Source organism: Pseudoliparis swirei, chromosome 5 (genome assembly GCF_029220125.1).
Source record: "Pseudoliparis swirei isolate HS2019 ecotype Mariana Trench chromosome 5, NWPU_hadal_v1, whole genome shotgun sequence".
NCBI classification, from domain to species: domain Eukaryota; kingdom Metazoa; phylum Chordata; class Actinopteri; order Perciformes; family Liparidae; genus Pseudoliparis; species Pseudoliparis swirei.
The window spans coordinates 14,210,946-14,223,669 of NC_079392.1; the positions used below are offsets into that span (position 1 = coordinate 14,210,946).

The 12,724-nt window shown below is 42.4% G+C and overlaps 1 protein-coding gene across 6 annotated transcripts in view; it reads right to left on the bottom strand.

The window, feature by feature from the left end:
• The window catches only part of szt2 (SZT2 subunit of KICSTOR complex), a 95,240-nt gene that overhangs the window by 14,012 nt on the left and 68,504 nt on the right, over window positions 1-12,724 (bottom strand). For all 6 annotated transcript variants that reach the window (XM_056414259.1, XM_056414260.1, XM_056414258.1 and 3 more), the window contains 5 exons: window positions 9,863-9,988; window positions 6,383-6,585; window positions 5,696-5,792; window positions 4,671-4,751; window positions 3,406-3,480 (listed from right to left, as the gene is read on the bottom strand). In XM_056414259.1, coding sequence (XP_056270234.1) covers window positions 3,406-3,480; window positions 4,671-4,751; window positions 5,696-5,792; window positions 6,383-6,585; window positions 9,863-9,988 — 582 coding nt within the window. The remainder of the gene's footprint in view (window positions 1-3,405; window positions 3,481-4,670; window positions 4,752-5,695; window positions 5,793-6,382; window positions 6,586-9,862; window positions 9,989-12,724) is intronic.

The following is a 12,724-nucleotide window of genomic DNA, read 5'->3' on the forward strand; positions in this document are numbered from 1 at the left end:
GTGCATTGTCACAGCAAGAACCCAATCGTTTTCTTCCAAACTAAAAATACATCGACTGTTGACACAAACACAATAACTCCTGTGTGTGTTTCACTAAACACGCATCTAATGTGAAGGCAGTTGTCCTTCTTTTAGTGTGACACTCGCTACCCCATTGTAGCTGTATGCCTCCAAGTAAGTTGCTGTTTACATTAAATGCAGTCATAAATACCCCCTCATACTGTATATATTCATACATACATAAACATACATACATATGCACACACATAAGTATGTATACATACATACATATATACACACACATAAGTATATATATATGTATATGTACATTCATATACATGTATATATATTTATATGTACATTCATATATATACATATATATTTATATATATGTATATATACATTCACCTGTTGAAGTGAGCAGTGTGATGTAACTAAAGCCATTAGCTCTAAATTGTTTGGAGTTAGCAATGTGATGTCCCTAAAGACATCTGTGATGTCACTAAGCTCTTCACACTTTGGAGTGAGCATTGTTATGTCACGAAAGCCATCAGCTCTGAAGTCTTACTGTGTTGTTATCTAACCCTTTTCAGGATTGTTTTGTTTTTTACTGTTGTTTCTGACATAGCTGTGTAGTCTTTGGCAGTGTTAGCATCGTTAGCGGTGAGCCGCTGATAAGCCGTCGCCATGTTGACACTTGCTGAGCGACAATAGAAAGGCTTCCAAAATTATACATGGCACCTTTAACAAATTTAAGTCAAGAGACATATGACTATGTCAAAGCGTCTGAGATTTCTATAAAACGCGATATAAATCAAACATATTATATCTGTCGCTTCAAGTATCAACTTAATCATCTTAAACATCTGGGGAAATCTGGATCGTGGTCCATGCCAACTATTCATTATTTATCATTTCTGTAATATTTATGTGTTGTAACTCTGTAACTCTGTTCATCTGTACACATGACATCTATTACTTCTGTCCATCCGGGGAGAGAGATCCTCTTCTGTTGCTCTCCTGAAGGTCTCTTCCCTTTTTTCTGTTTTCTTTGGGGGTTTTTCCTGATCTGATGTGAGGTCCTGGGACAGGGATGTCATATTTGTACAGATTGTAAGGCCCACATTTGTAATTTGTGATTCTGGGCTATACAAAATAAACTGAATTTAATTGATTTTGTTATTAAAAATATTGATGTGACCCAATTTAAAATTGAATTAGCCTACAGCGTGTCCCTCAGAGAAGATGTCCAGGTGACCGCAGTATTCCTCTGCTTTAAGGCCCAGCATCCAAAAACAGGAAGTAGATCATATTATTTAAGGAAGGAAAAAACATGAAAGCCAATTCATGTAATTGACCTCATTTAACACCTATTCAGTCACATTTTATGCCGGTACCTTAAACATACTTCAGCTCCTCAGGCAACTGTGCATGTTTGTCTGTTGGACAAAAAACTAATTCTTTCTTGTAGCCATACATCTCTGGGATGCACAGCCTGACAATGTACAGATTGGATAACGCAATGAAGTCTAAAAAATGACATAGTGTGAGTAACACACTGTAAGTGAAAGTACTCAAGCAAAGTTATTTTCTTTCCGGATGAAGAATCGCTCTCAGAGAGCTTCAGGATTTCATCTTCACAGGCGTTACCTTTCAAAAGGATCTGAACCGAAAACAAAAAAAGATATCCAGTAGATAGAAACTGAGGTCCATAAAGAATCTATTGAGATGCTCTCCAAAATGAACAAATATTCTCAGACCTGGATATATTATCATTGTCTACTTAAAAAAAACTAATTTATGATAGTCCATATAATGGTAATAATTAGTAACAACTGTACGTCTAAAGTAAATGAGTCATAATAGTTGTGCTGTAAATCAATGTTTCTTGGTGCTGTGGGTCGAAAGAGCGAGTGTCAAACTGAATATGGTGTTACACCCAATTAAATGCAATGCAAAGGATTCTGACAACTCAGCTGCCATTTTCAGAGCCCATTCCCTTTAAAAACGCTGCATCACTCTTTCGTCATTTTAAATGACCATAAACAACATATGTTTATGTTCTTTTTTCGCGGATGCTAACTGTCACTGTCACACGTTAAAATAACAAACGTCATTGGCGGTAGGTCAGCTGTGGCTAATTAACATGACTTCTCTGAGTAACTCGGGGCAGGCCAAAATGATGCACGGTTGATGTCTGGTTTGTTTGCACTCTGCTAAATGGGATTTCATTTCCAAGATGTGATCATATCTTGGGTGATTGAAATAGGGCCCCGAATGTGCTGAAAATAGTCCCCGACAAATACATTATTCATGATGGAGAGCCACAGACAGGGAAGTGAGAACGTATGTAGAGACAGACTAACCCATTGTTGGTCTCAGTCGTTTCATGGCATTGGTTGACATGAACAAAAACAAATTCAGCTTAATCCTGTTATAACTGTTGGTTCGAAGAATGACCAGAGACACCAGAGAGCACCAGCTGCACACACTTCATCAACACATAACCCCAGAAATGGGACATCACACAGACTATTAACCAAACTCAGCCAAGACCATCTGGCCCCAAATATGTAGACCGAAAAAAAAAACCAGCAACGTTATCACAGCAACAAAATATATCAGAACTACAGCAAAGACCAAATAGTATCCAACGCCTTCTCAAACATCCCTGCACCATGGACCACCAAGTCAAAACAGACTGAGACAACAAAGCCAATGGGATTCTTCTATTGGATCATTCCAGAAAATAAGTGTAAGGCAAACAAACTTTCATGAAACTTAGTGAGCAAGATAATCTTCACGAATGAACAGCACATTTATGATTTTTGAAGTGTGAGCAAGCAAAAAGCTAACCTTATGCTTTGAACTTCACCGCGGAGTGAGCCCAACAAGGCTGTAAAGTCTGATTTAGACACAACCACCGAGCTGACACGCAAAAGCTCCATTAGTCCATGACGTCTTTTGTATCGTAGAACAAAATGTTTAACAGCAGACCTTTTTTCTCTCACCAAAAACACATTCATTTAACCAACTGACTTTGAGAGGAGGGAATTGGAATTGAAAAGTTGCTGACTCATTTTCTCCGTTTTAGGACCGCACCACTCTATAAGACAGACAGTAGCCACAATCTTTACAGACAGGACCTTTCTGAGGCTAATCAAACCTTTTCAGCCCCAAATCCTTAAAAAGAGATCTGTAACATTTAAACTTTCTGACTCCTGGGACCTTTTCTAGAAACCCTGGAACCCAATTCAGGGCCCAGAAACTGGACCTTGATGTAAAACCAATGCTATACAGGAGATCCGTAGACCCGCACTCTCTCTTTCATGCTTTCAGTCCCACATAACTCCACGGTAAGAAAAGTCACTGCTCAGTGTGCAGATTTCTGTCAATCATTTTTACCTGGGAGTTGACCGTCTGGCCCATGGGAATGCGGGAACACTCCAGTGCATACTGCTTCACACAGAAGTAACACCCCTGGAGGAAGGAGAAGGCATATAGAGAACACGTGAATATTTCATGAAAAAAATCATCAACAACTTTACTTTACTGTTCATCGGGATAGCTGCAGGTTTTAAAGAGACAGGATGATAGTTAGAGACCTTTCAAATGGCTTCCAATGGAAACTCAGACTAATTAAGCCGCATAGTCCATCCACACAAGCACAACATTAAATCCCAGTGCGTGTATCTCCTACTTAACCTACAGCAGCTATTTAAAGCTGTAATGAAGAACAAAACAAAAACCCAGACACCAGGAAACTAATTCTGACGTTTGGCTGGAAAAACAGACGGTGGACTCTGTACTGCACTGCACTGTAGTGCACTGCACTGTACTGTTAATACATTGAAAAGTAATCAAACATTAGTCCTAGTCCCTTTAGTATCTTCGGGTAAAAGCCAACCCTTTGCCTTGTTTCACTTGTCTTCTCTCAACTTGAGAGAATAAGTTGTTTTATGTCTTCTATGGCTCTGCAGGAGCTTTGTCAAGTCTGGGAAAATTGAATTATTGATTATCTCAGCTTGGGCTGCGAAACAGAAAGTCTGGGCAATAAACTGAGGGTTAAGGAGCTTGAAGGGTGCGTGTGTTTACATGATTATTTCTAAATGGCAGCATCAGTCAGGCAGTTGCTCCACCACTTTAGAGTGAAATATCAACTATCGGATGGAACACCATGAAACGTTATAGACATGTCATGGTCCCCAGGAGATGAATCCTAATAAACTTTTTCATCGAGTGCCATCATCATATCAATATTGATAGCATGCTAACACGCTAAACTCAGGTAGAGAACATCGTGGGCATGATACCTACCAATCATCAACATGGTTTTATTAACATTAGGAGACTTTTTAGCGTGCTAACATGAGCATTTAGCTGATGAACCAACCAAAAGAGACTGAAAAACCACCAGTGACAACATTATCTTTTAATAGTGTGTCAGTTACTGTAATATGTTGCAATATTTGTTATTAAACTGACTATTTTAGGAAGAAGTATAAAGTCTCTAAAAATACGAAAGTTGTCGGCATTATAAAAAAATAAAAATACACATAATAAAGCGTCCTAAATGTGCTAAAAAGGCACAGACGGATATACATTAGGGTCTTGTCCAACATGTCCGGTAGCTCGGTGCTTCTGAGTGGCCTTCGCGATCCTAATCTCACCTGAAAAGCCAGTTCCATTAACACGATGCCGCCTGGCAGCGCCCTCTGGAGGTGATACGCGGTGGTGCCTGATGCTGCAATCTGCAAAGTTCATTTACAAAACAGTCATACAATCACAGTTCATCTCATGAAGGCAGACACAGCTGGTTCCTAAGTCAGGTGCTGATATTGTGTGCTGATATTGAAGAGTAAAAGAGTAATAAAACTCTCAAACTATTTTTGTAATCAGGACTGGTACAGTAAAAAAGAATATATTTACATTTATTAACATATATTTCAGAACAGAGGCTTAATATCGCTTCGAGCTGCAAAGCTTACAACAAAGATGCCAGAAGATTATAGAAGTCATTAGGGGAGATTTAAGATTATGTTTTACTTGTGCCCATGCACCGGTGACTACATCCTTGGGAGGATGTCCGACCCTCTCTTAACTCCAACCCTGGGAAGAACTGAGACAGGAAACACTATGTGAACGGGGAACAGACTTCAACACAGCACCGGCCGTGTGGATTGGAGACGAAGCAAAGCAGTGAAAATAACTACTTATGCAAATTGCTCTCAGCTCAGCTGTCCTGCACTGCATGTGTATTTATTTATATATATATATAGCTAAATATATATATATATATACATACACACATCTAAAAATGAATATATATATATATTCATATATTAAATAGGCTATTCCCTATTTGTGAGTTGGTGAGGTAGTGTGCCACAAAGTACAAGGAAACTCTAATTGGAGCCACCTCTCACTGACGTTAGCAGCAATGAAAAGGTTACCACTACCTGACAGAAAAATGCACCATGCTTCCTAAACGCCTCGCAGCTAGTTGAGTGCCGCACTGCACAGCATTTTTTTATTACTGCGTCACAAAAATGGAAGAACTGTGTTTGTACGCATGGACTCACTTTTAATGAGACACTTTAAATGTAGAGAAGCCACTGTTACAATGGCAGCCTGGCTCCATTCCAAGTGTGTGTTTGTGGAAAAAGATGTGTGCATCTCTGAGGTCAGCGCTAACCTTAGGGCTGTCCTCGCTCTTCTGCTTTACATAAGAAAAAGACATCCTCCCTTCAGATGACATGGAGCTCAGCATGGCAGCACGAGCCCGGGCGATGCTGAAAGAGATTGGGAGGGGGAGAGGGAGGGAGGGGGAGTTAGGGTCTGGTTAAACCAGAGAGGTCTGGACTCCAGGGACAACGGACCGCTAGCAGCGCATAGCCGGGCCGTGAGACATAATTCAGAGAGAGTCCCCACGGTCTGAGCCTCGAAAGTGACAGGCATGTGCCCCGCATCTGCTCAGGTTACATCAGCCACGGGGGGCAGCGCTGCGAGGTCAGAGGTCAGACGAGGATCAAAAGACATGTGATGACTAACGGATGAGTGCTGGAGGAAGGGAGGAGACTAAAAGAGGCAGAAATGAAGTTTTGCACGAAAAAGTGAGCAGACATGAGGAAAAAACGCTTAGTGATGGCGCGCAACACTTAGCATTACCATTCTCATGAGACATTCAGCCAGTTCATATGAGCAAAAAGCTCCTAACATTGTTTTAAAATGGTCTACAACTAGAAAAGGTGTTAAATTAAATCTACTTAATTCATGTGCACAGTGCTTTTGTTGGAGTTTCACATCCATTTGAGCCTACTTTACATGAGGGGGAAGGGGAAGCCTTAAATATGAGGCCAAACACAGAAAAAACAAGACAGACCTGCGAGCTGGAGACTGAGGCCGGACCTGCACCAGAATGAAGCCCATGCTCTGCAGGTACTGGACGTACTGCTGGAGGAAGGTGCTAGAAATCTCTTGCAGCCAGGTTTCTTCTTTCAGACGGCCGGGCAGCATGTCGGCCGAGTCGGTGCTGTAGCTCCGGTCCCGACTAGATGCCGTGGAGTCGCTGGAGCGATGGCGCTTCTGGCAAACAGAACAGCGGACCTCTCGTAAACATACAAGACTCATTGTTGCCATTGTGTCGATTAAAGTTATTCACAGGAACTTTTAACTGGTTATAATACAGTCTCAATGTAATATGGATTCCTCTGTATGACCTTTTGAAGTAAACAAGACCATCGAGGAGAACATTGGCTATTTACATATGGTTATTCTTAATGCTTGTCATTGGGACTACCGGGGACCAATTCTCTCAGGTTCACCAGAAACTCCTTCAGCTCAGACTCCAGCTGGCCAGTCTCAGATCCGGCTTCACTGCAGCGACCGCCCAGCAGTCTGAGCTGCAGCGGGAGTAGGAGCTCCTACTCCTCCTCCAGCCAGGAGCAGAATCAGAACCTCTCTGGGCTTTAAGAGAAGGGACGCATGGGGAGAACCAGAACCAGAAGTTTGCTGAGCAGACTGTCAGACCCTTATGCAGTAAAATGAGAGGTTTTAAAAAGGGACTCTGGTGCTCTTACATACTCACGTTTCATCCACAAGGCCCGCCAAAATCAAACCAATATGAAAGTTCCTGCTGGTGGCTTTAAGCCAGGGGTGTCCAAAGTCCGGCCCGCGAGCCAATAGTGGCCCGCGGTCAGATTTCATATGGCCCGCGACATCGGTCATATAATGTGTTATTTGTGGCCCGCCAGATCTGTCAGAATAAATAAATCATAAAAACTTGAAAGACGTAATTCCTCCTTTCTAATGTATCTGGCTCTGCATCCGTGGCGTGAACCCTTCTCGAAACCTATTTGCCATGGCGACGGCAAAAAAAAGGAGAAAAGTTGACAGTGATTATTGGCGACTTGCCAGGTGTTACCTCTCAGCGTTCCAGCTGTTGCCCTTCAAAACAAGAGCTCAACATTGAGCATTATTGAGAGTGGCCGTATCAAGCCTGCAACCCCGTTTTAAAAAGAGGTGAAGTGGAAAGCCCATTTTATCACACAGAGTAAAACGTGATGACTCAAACATATCTGCACTTGTTTTGTTTTTCAAAGGTTGCGCGTTTTTGTTATTTTGAAAATATATGCAGTGTAACTAACACTCAGTAAAACTCTTTATGCCCAAATTATTGATCTTATTTGGTTTAATTTGTCACAGGTTGCACTTTATTGATATTATCTTGAAAAGGTATTCAGTGCAAAACAGGTTAATTGCAGCCACAATAAGCTAAATGTGAAGTGTGTTGAACGGTAACATATGTCATTAACAGTGAAAAACCTGTAGATGTGACAAACTATTGTGTTTCTGAAAAGATCTAGTAAAAGATAAGGGCAAAATTAATTAGTTTGTAAGTGTAATGATAACAGACCACTTTGCATTACTTATAATTCCTGTTTAAAATGTTCATTAAGCAACGTTATGTAACTCATAGAAATGTAAGGTATTCTATATACAGCGTTTTCATTGTTATCTGACTGAATGAAAGGCAGACTTGGTTCTATTATATGTGGTTACATTGTCATTTAAAAAATAAAAGTAATTGTGACAGTTAAAATACATTGTTTTATAACAGTCTATATTCATGTAACTTTTGTGGTTTAAAAAAATGTTTAAATGAACTATTGGCCCTCGGGCATCTTGACTTTATCACAATTGGCCCTCATTGCAAAAAGTTTGGACACCCCTGCTTTAAGCAAACAAACATATCTTAAAACTATGGCTAACAGCCTCCATTAAAATAACTTGTTTGACTGAAAATATATTACTGTCCTCCCTAGTATTCATGAATCCATTATATGTCCTCTCTCAAAATAAGTTGGCCAAGGATGAGCTCAGACCAAGAGTCTTCTCCACAGAGTGAGACGGTTGCCTGTTGTCTCGGAGCACCCAGGCTTTATGGAGTTTGTAGGTAACATCCTGGACCATAAACATGGACCATGTGTACCAACTCAAGTCCATCCAAAATGTCACAACTTCATAATTTTCCACATCCACGGGCAATGGAAACAGAACAGAGCAAGCCCTGAACCTGACCAACAGGTCCTTCATGGAGGAGGCAGAGCAGGAGAAAAAGTAGGAGGACCAACCAATCTCTCTAGCACAGGTCCATGTCACATATGTTGGGCTCAAAGTGTTGGCGTGGAGGTGTGCGCGTCCCAAACCACAGTAAGAGCCTGTCGTGTGCAGCTCTGTGAGCTCCCTGTATCTTTCTGTTTGCACCGTTTCATGTATCTCAAACATCCCAAAGATGTGCTGCAACACAGGACAAGCCGAATGCCTCGTATACTTTGTGTTTGTAGTAGGGCTGTCAATCGATAAAAAAAAATTAACTAATTAATCGCACATTTTGAAATTCATTAATCGCGATTAAAAGTTTTTTTTTCTTCTAAAGACTAAATCTTCTTAATGAACGAGTAATCACTTCAGACAACCACAAAGAGACTCAAAATACCACAGAGCTGTGTTTTCAAAGAGGCTTCTACCTATAAAGTGTCAGCGAGGTATTTAATATCGTGGATGATAAATAGTTTCTTCAGTGAAACATCCGGATTAGTAAACAAAGGTGTATTTGAGACCCCATTGGTCCTGTCATCTTTAACATTGAACAACAGCAGAACCAGTGGCCTTGGTAAACTGACAAATATGTCACGTTAACCCTCCGGAGGCTGGGGGCATTTTTGCGATTTTTAAATTCACCTTTTAAAGTCTTTTGCATGTGACACATCCCAGTGTTTCCCCCACCATTCTATCAGGGTGAGGCCCCGCCCCCCTGTAATTTTCTCTATAGCGCCAGATTACAGCAGAAGTAATGTACGGTTCTTTTCTTCAAGACGTCTTTGTTCTTTTATTAAACTAAACGTCTGTTGTTGGTCGTCTCTACAGCAGCATGTCATTCTGTCTCGACGTGTCGTTAACATTTCACCGCTCTCCGTCCCGCGCGCCGCAGAGCTCCATGCCGACGTGTCTGCGCGCGCATCGGACAGAGCAAAAAAAAAAGTCACCTGCATCTTCCGCCCCACGTCACCGACACGTCGCCCTCTGTTTCTCTGTGAATACCGAGGAGCAGACGGGAGGAAGGAGGCGGACTGCCGCGGGTTGACACTCACAGGAGTGCAAAAACTTCAACGCACACCGGAAGTAAACAAAGTTGCGTTAATTGCGTTAAAATATTTTTGTGCGTTAATCGCGGCCAAATTAATCGCATAGATTAACGCGTTAACGCTGACAGCCCTAGTTTGTAGTGATGTAAAAAGCATGTAAACGTCTGAACCTGGGTGAGGAGTGTATCCCGACCTCCTCTGGCCGGCAGACATACCTTCACTGGAGGCTGAGCCATCTGCTCCTCTTGGATCTTCTTGCGGAAGACGGGGTCGAAGAGGAGAGGGGTGGCACAGTAGTGGACCAGCCTGGCCGACTGCTTCAGGGTCTCCAAATCTGTCCCCTGTTAAGACAAAGATGTGAGGATAAGACGGTGACACAAGGATGATGGAGACCAAGCGCTGTACATGGAGCTTGATCTAGACATGGCTACGATGCAGTCACATCACATCTAATCATTAATTAACTTCACCCATTGGCATGAATCTCCACCTAAGTACCAATTGCCAGTGGGAATGGCTGTGGGCCCTGTCAGACCCGGGTCAGGCTGCAGATCTCTTGGACGTGCTTGAGTTGGAGTGCTCTGTGTTTCTGTTGGAATATCTAATTTGTGAATCTAATACCAGCACGTAACCTCTCATGAGTAGGGATGGGTATCGTTTGGGTTTTTTCCGATACCGGTGCTAAACCGGTACTTTTAAAACGATACCGGTGCCTAAACGGTGCCTGAACCGATACTTCTTTCTTTTTAAACGCACAATGAGGACGTTAAAAACCTCTTTGGCCATATTCCCTGTAGAAGCCGTTATCATGGAGCACTGACAAACAACGGATATCAGACTGTTAACATACACAATATATGTTCTCCATGATATGATGTGATATGTATTGTCATGTGCAGACTTTATAGGGTTAACCTGTCACTGTTTTGATGGGCAAAGAGAACAACCAATCAGAGGTACTGAAGATGAGAGCGAGAGGTCCACTGAAACAAAGTGACGCCCCACGGTCTTTATTCCTCCGTCATTATATTCCCGGTAACACCGGGTATACAGCCGGGACCGCTGGACATCAACACATCTGCTAGCAGACTGTCACGCTCGTAGCTAACGCTAGCTACGAGCTATCTTAAGCATGGTTATAATGGCTAATTTATTATTTCTTGGCCTACTTTTATGAATGCAAGACTTGCAATCAACGTTACGGTACTAATCTGAGTTCAGGCTGCTCGTCATCATCGGTCTCCACGTGTTCAGGGGACCGGTGACGGTCTCCCCATCGCGCCCAGCCTGACGCTGGTGTGCTGGACACGGGTTCACGTAGTCACACACGGCGCAGCCTCCGCTGTCAAACTTAAATATGAGAGGCTCGTAACCTGCTGACAGGGCGGAGTCACCAGAGAAGTTCACAACAATAGTTTTTTTCAATTTCAATCTGCTCAGGCACCGGAAAGAAGCACCGAAATGTGCGTTGCGTTTCGGTCCGGGTAATACCGGTTGTATTGGAACCGGTACCACATTGGCACCGGGTTTCGGTACCCAACCCTACTCATGAGGTGTCACCGTAGAAGACGGAAACCTTTCTAATTAACCCCGATACTGCCCACTTGGAAACGAGGCGATACTAAATGATTTCCCTCGAGGAATGAACCGGAACTGTGAATCCGTAAAAAGCCATCAAGTGGTGAGAGGCGCCACTCCCCCAGGTCTTGACGAGTCCAATTAGCTTTATTTCATATTAAGATACTTTTACCAAACAGGAATTTAATACTCTATCTGGATTCACTGGTCAGATCCAATTTGTTGTAGGACTGTTCACATTATGCTTTTTTTTAAAATTGCATCCACAATTGGGTCCAATATCTAAGAGTAAAGAGGCTCATATCAGAGTTAAAGCATTAAATACATTTGACCTTTTTTTAAAGTGCTCTGAATGCAGGCTGGGACAGAGTGGCTGGGGGGGGGGGGGGGGGGGTTAACAACACCCACAATGCCTTGGGATTATGTGGTAACTATTACACATAATCTGGTGTCTTGATAGTGAGATAAGTGTCATGACTGTTGTCAAGTCAAACGTGGTTAGATTTTCTATCCGGAATTTATAAATAGAAATTAAAACATGTTAATAGGAATAGAGATAATTGTAAAATAAAACAGGCAATTGGGAAATGGGGCGGGGGCTTATAGACCGGAAATAACCACGGGGCGCATTTAAGGGGGTGGTAAACAAACGCCGCGAGGAAATAGGAGAGTACGTAGCGGACGATCTGCGGAATGAGAACGGGCATCTACAAGTCCGGAGAGGCAGCCGGTAAGGGAGGCGAACTCTGAACGCTGAGCGACTGTTTGACTTTCACTTTCACTGCCAGTGCGGGAGCGTCAGCGACGTCATCGGGCTCCGTAACGCGCTCACATGTGCAGGGGTGAATTGTTTGTGGACAAATGTCGTTGGGGTTGAAGGGTTGAGTTTTCTAAGGTTGATTGTCTGGTGTTTGTTATATTGTTTACGTTTTATATGTTAGTGGAAGCACAGCTGGGGATCTGTAGGGGGTGAATGCAGGTTGTGTGCTCATGCAGAATGCACGGGTGCAAATGGAAAAGCGTGTTTTCTGCTGGCATATTTGAAATGTGGGGTTTTCTGTTTTTTCTGTAAAGGTTTTTCACCTCTTTCGTTGTTATATGGAACGAACGGAAATGACTGAAATCTCTGAACTCCAAAATAAAAGGAGAAAGAAAAAAGGAAAAGTTGTGGTCATTCAGAGTGAAACCCAGTTTAAATCCGGGTAGATGAACCAATCCCTATCAAGTGGTGAAGTGCGCTAAATTGGAGCCGTAACTTGACAACTATTGTAAACAAAAGAACCAGTGTGAGCTGAGCTGTGTTGCTATTGCAGCCGTTCTTCAGTCTCTTTTATCAGCTGCTTCTTTGTGTGTATTCAAACTTGGAAACGCTGAGCTCCTAAACCTGCTTTGGTTCTCACAATGCGGAAACATTACAACAAGTAATACTCCCAGAAGTGCTGTGTTCGCCTTTCCTCGGGAAAGGGATACATTGAAGTGAAACAACCTCAAATGAGACT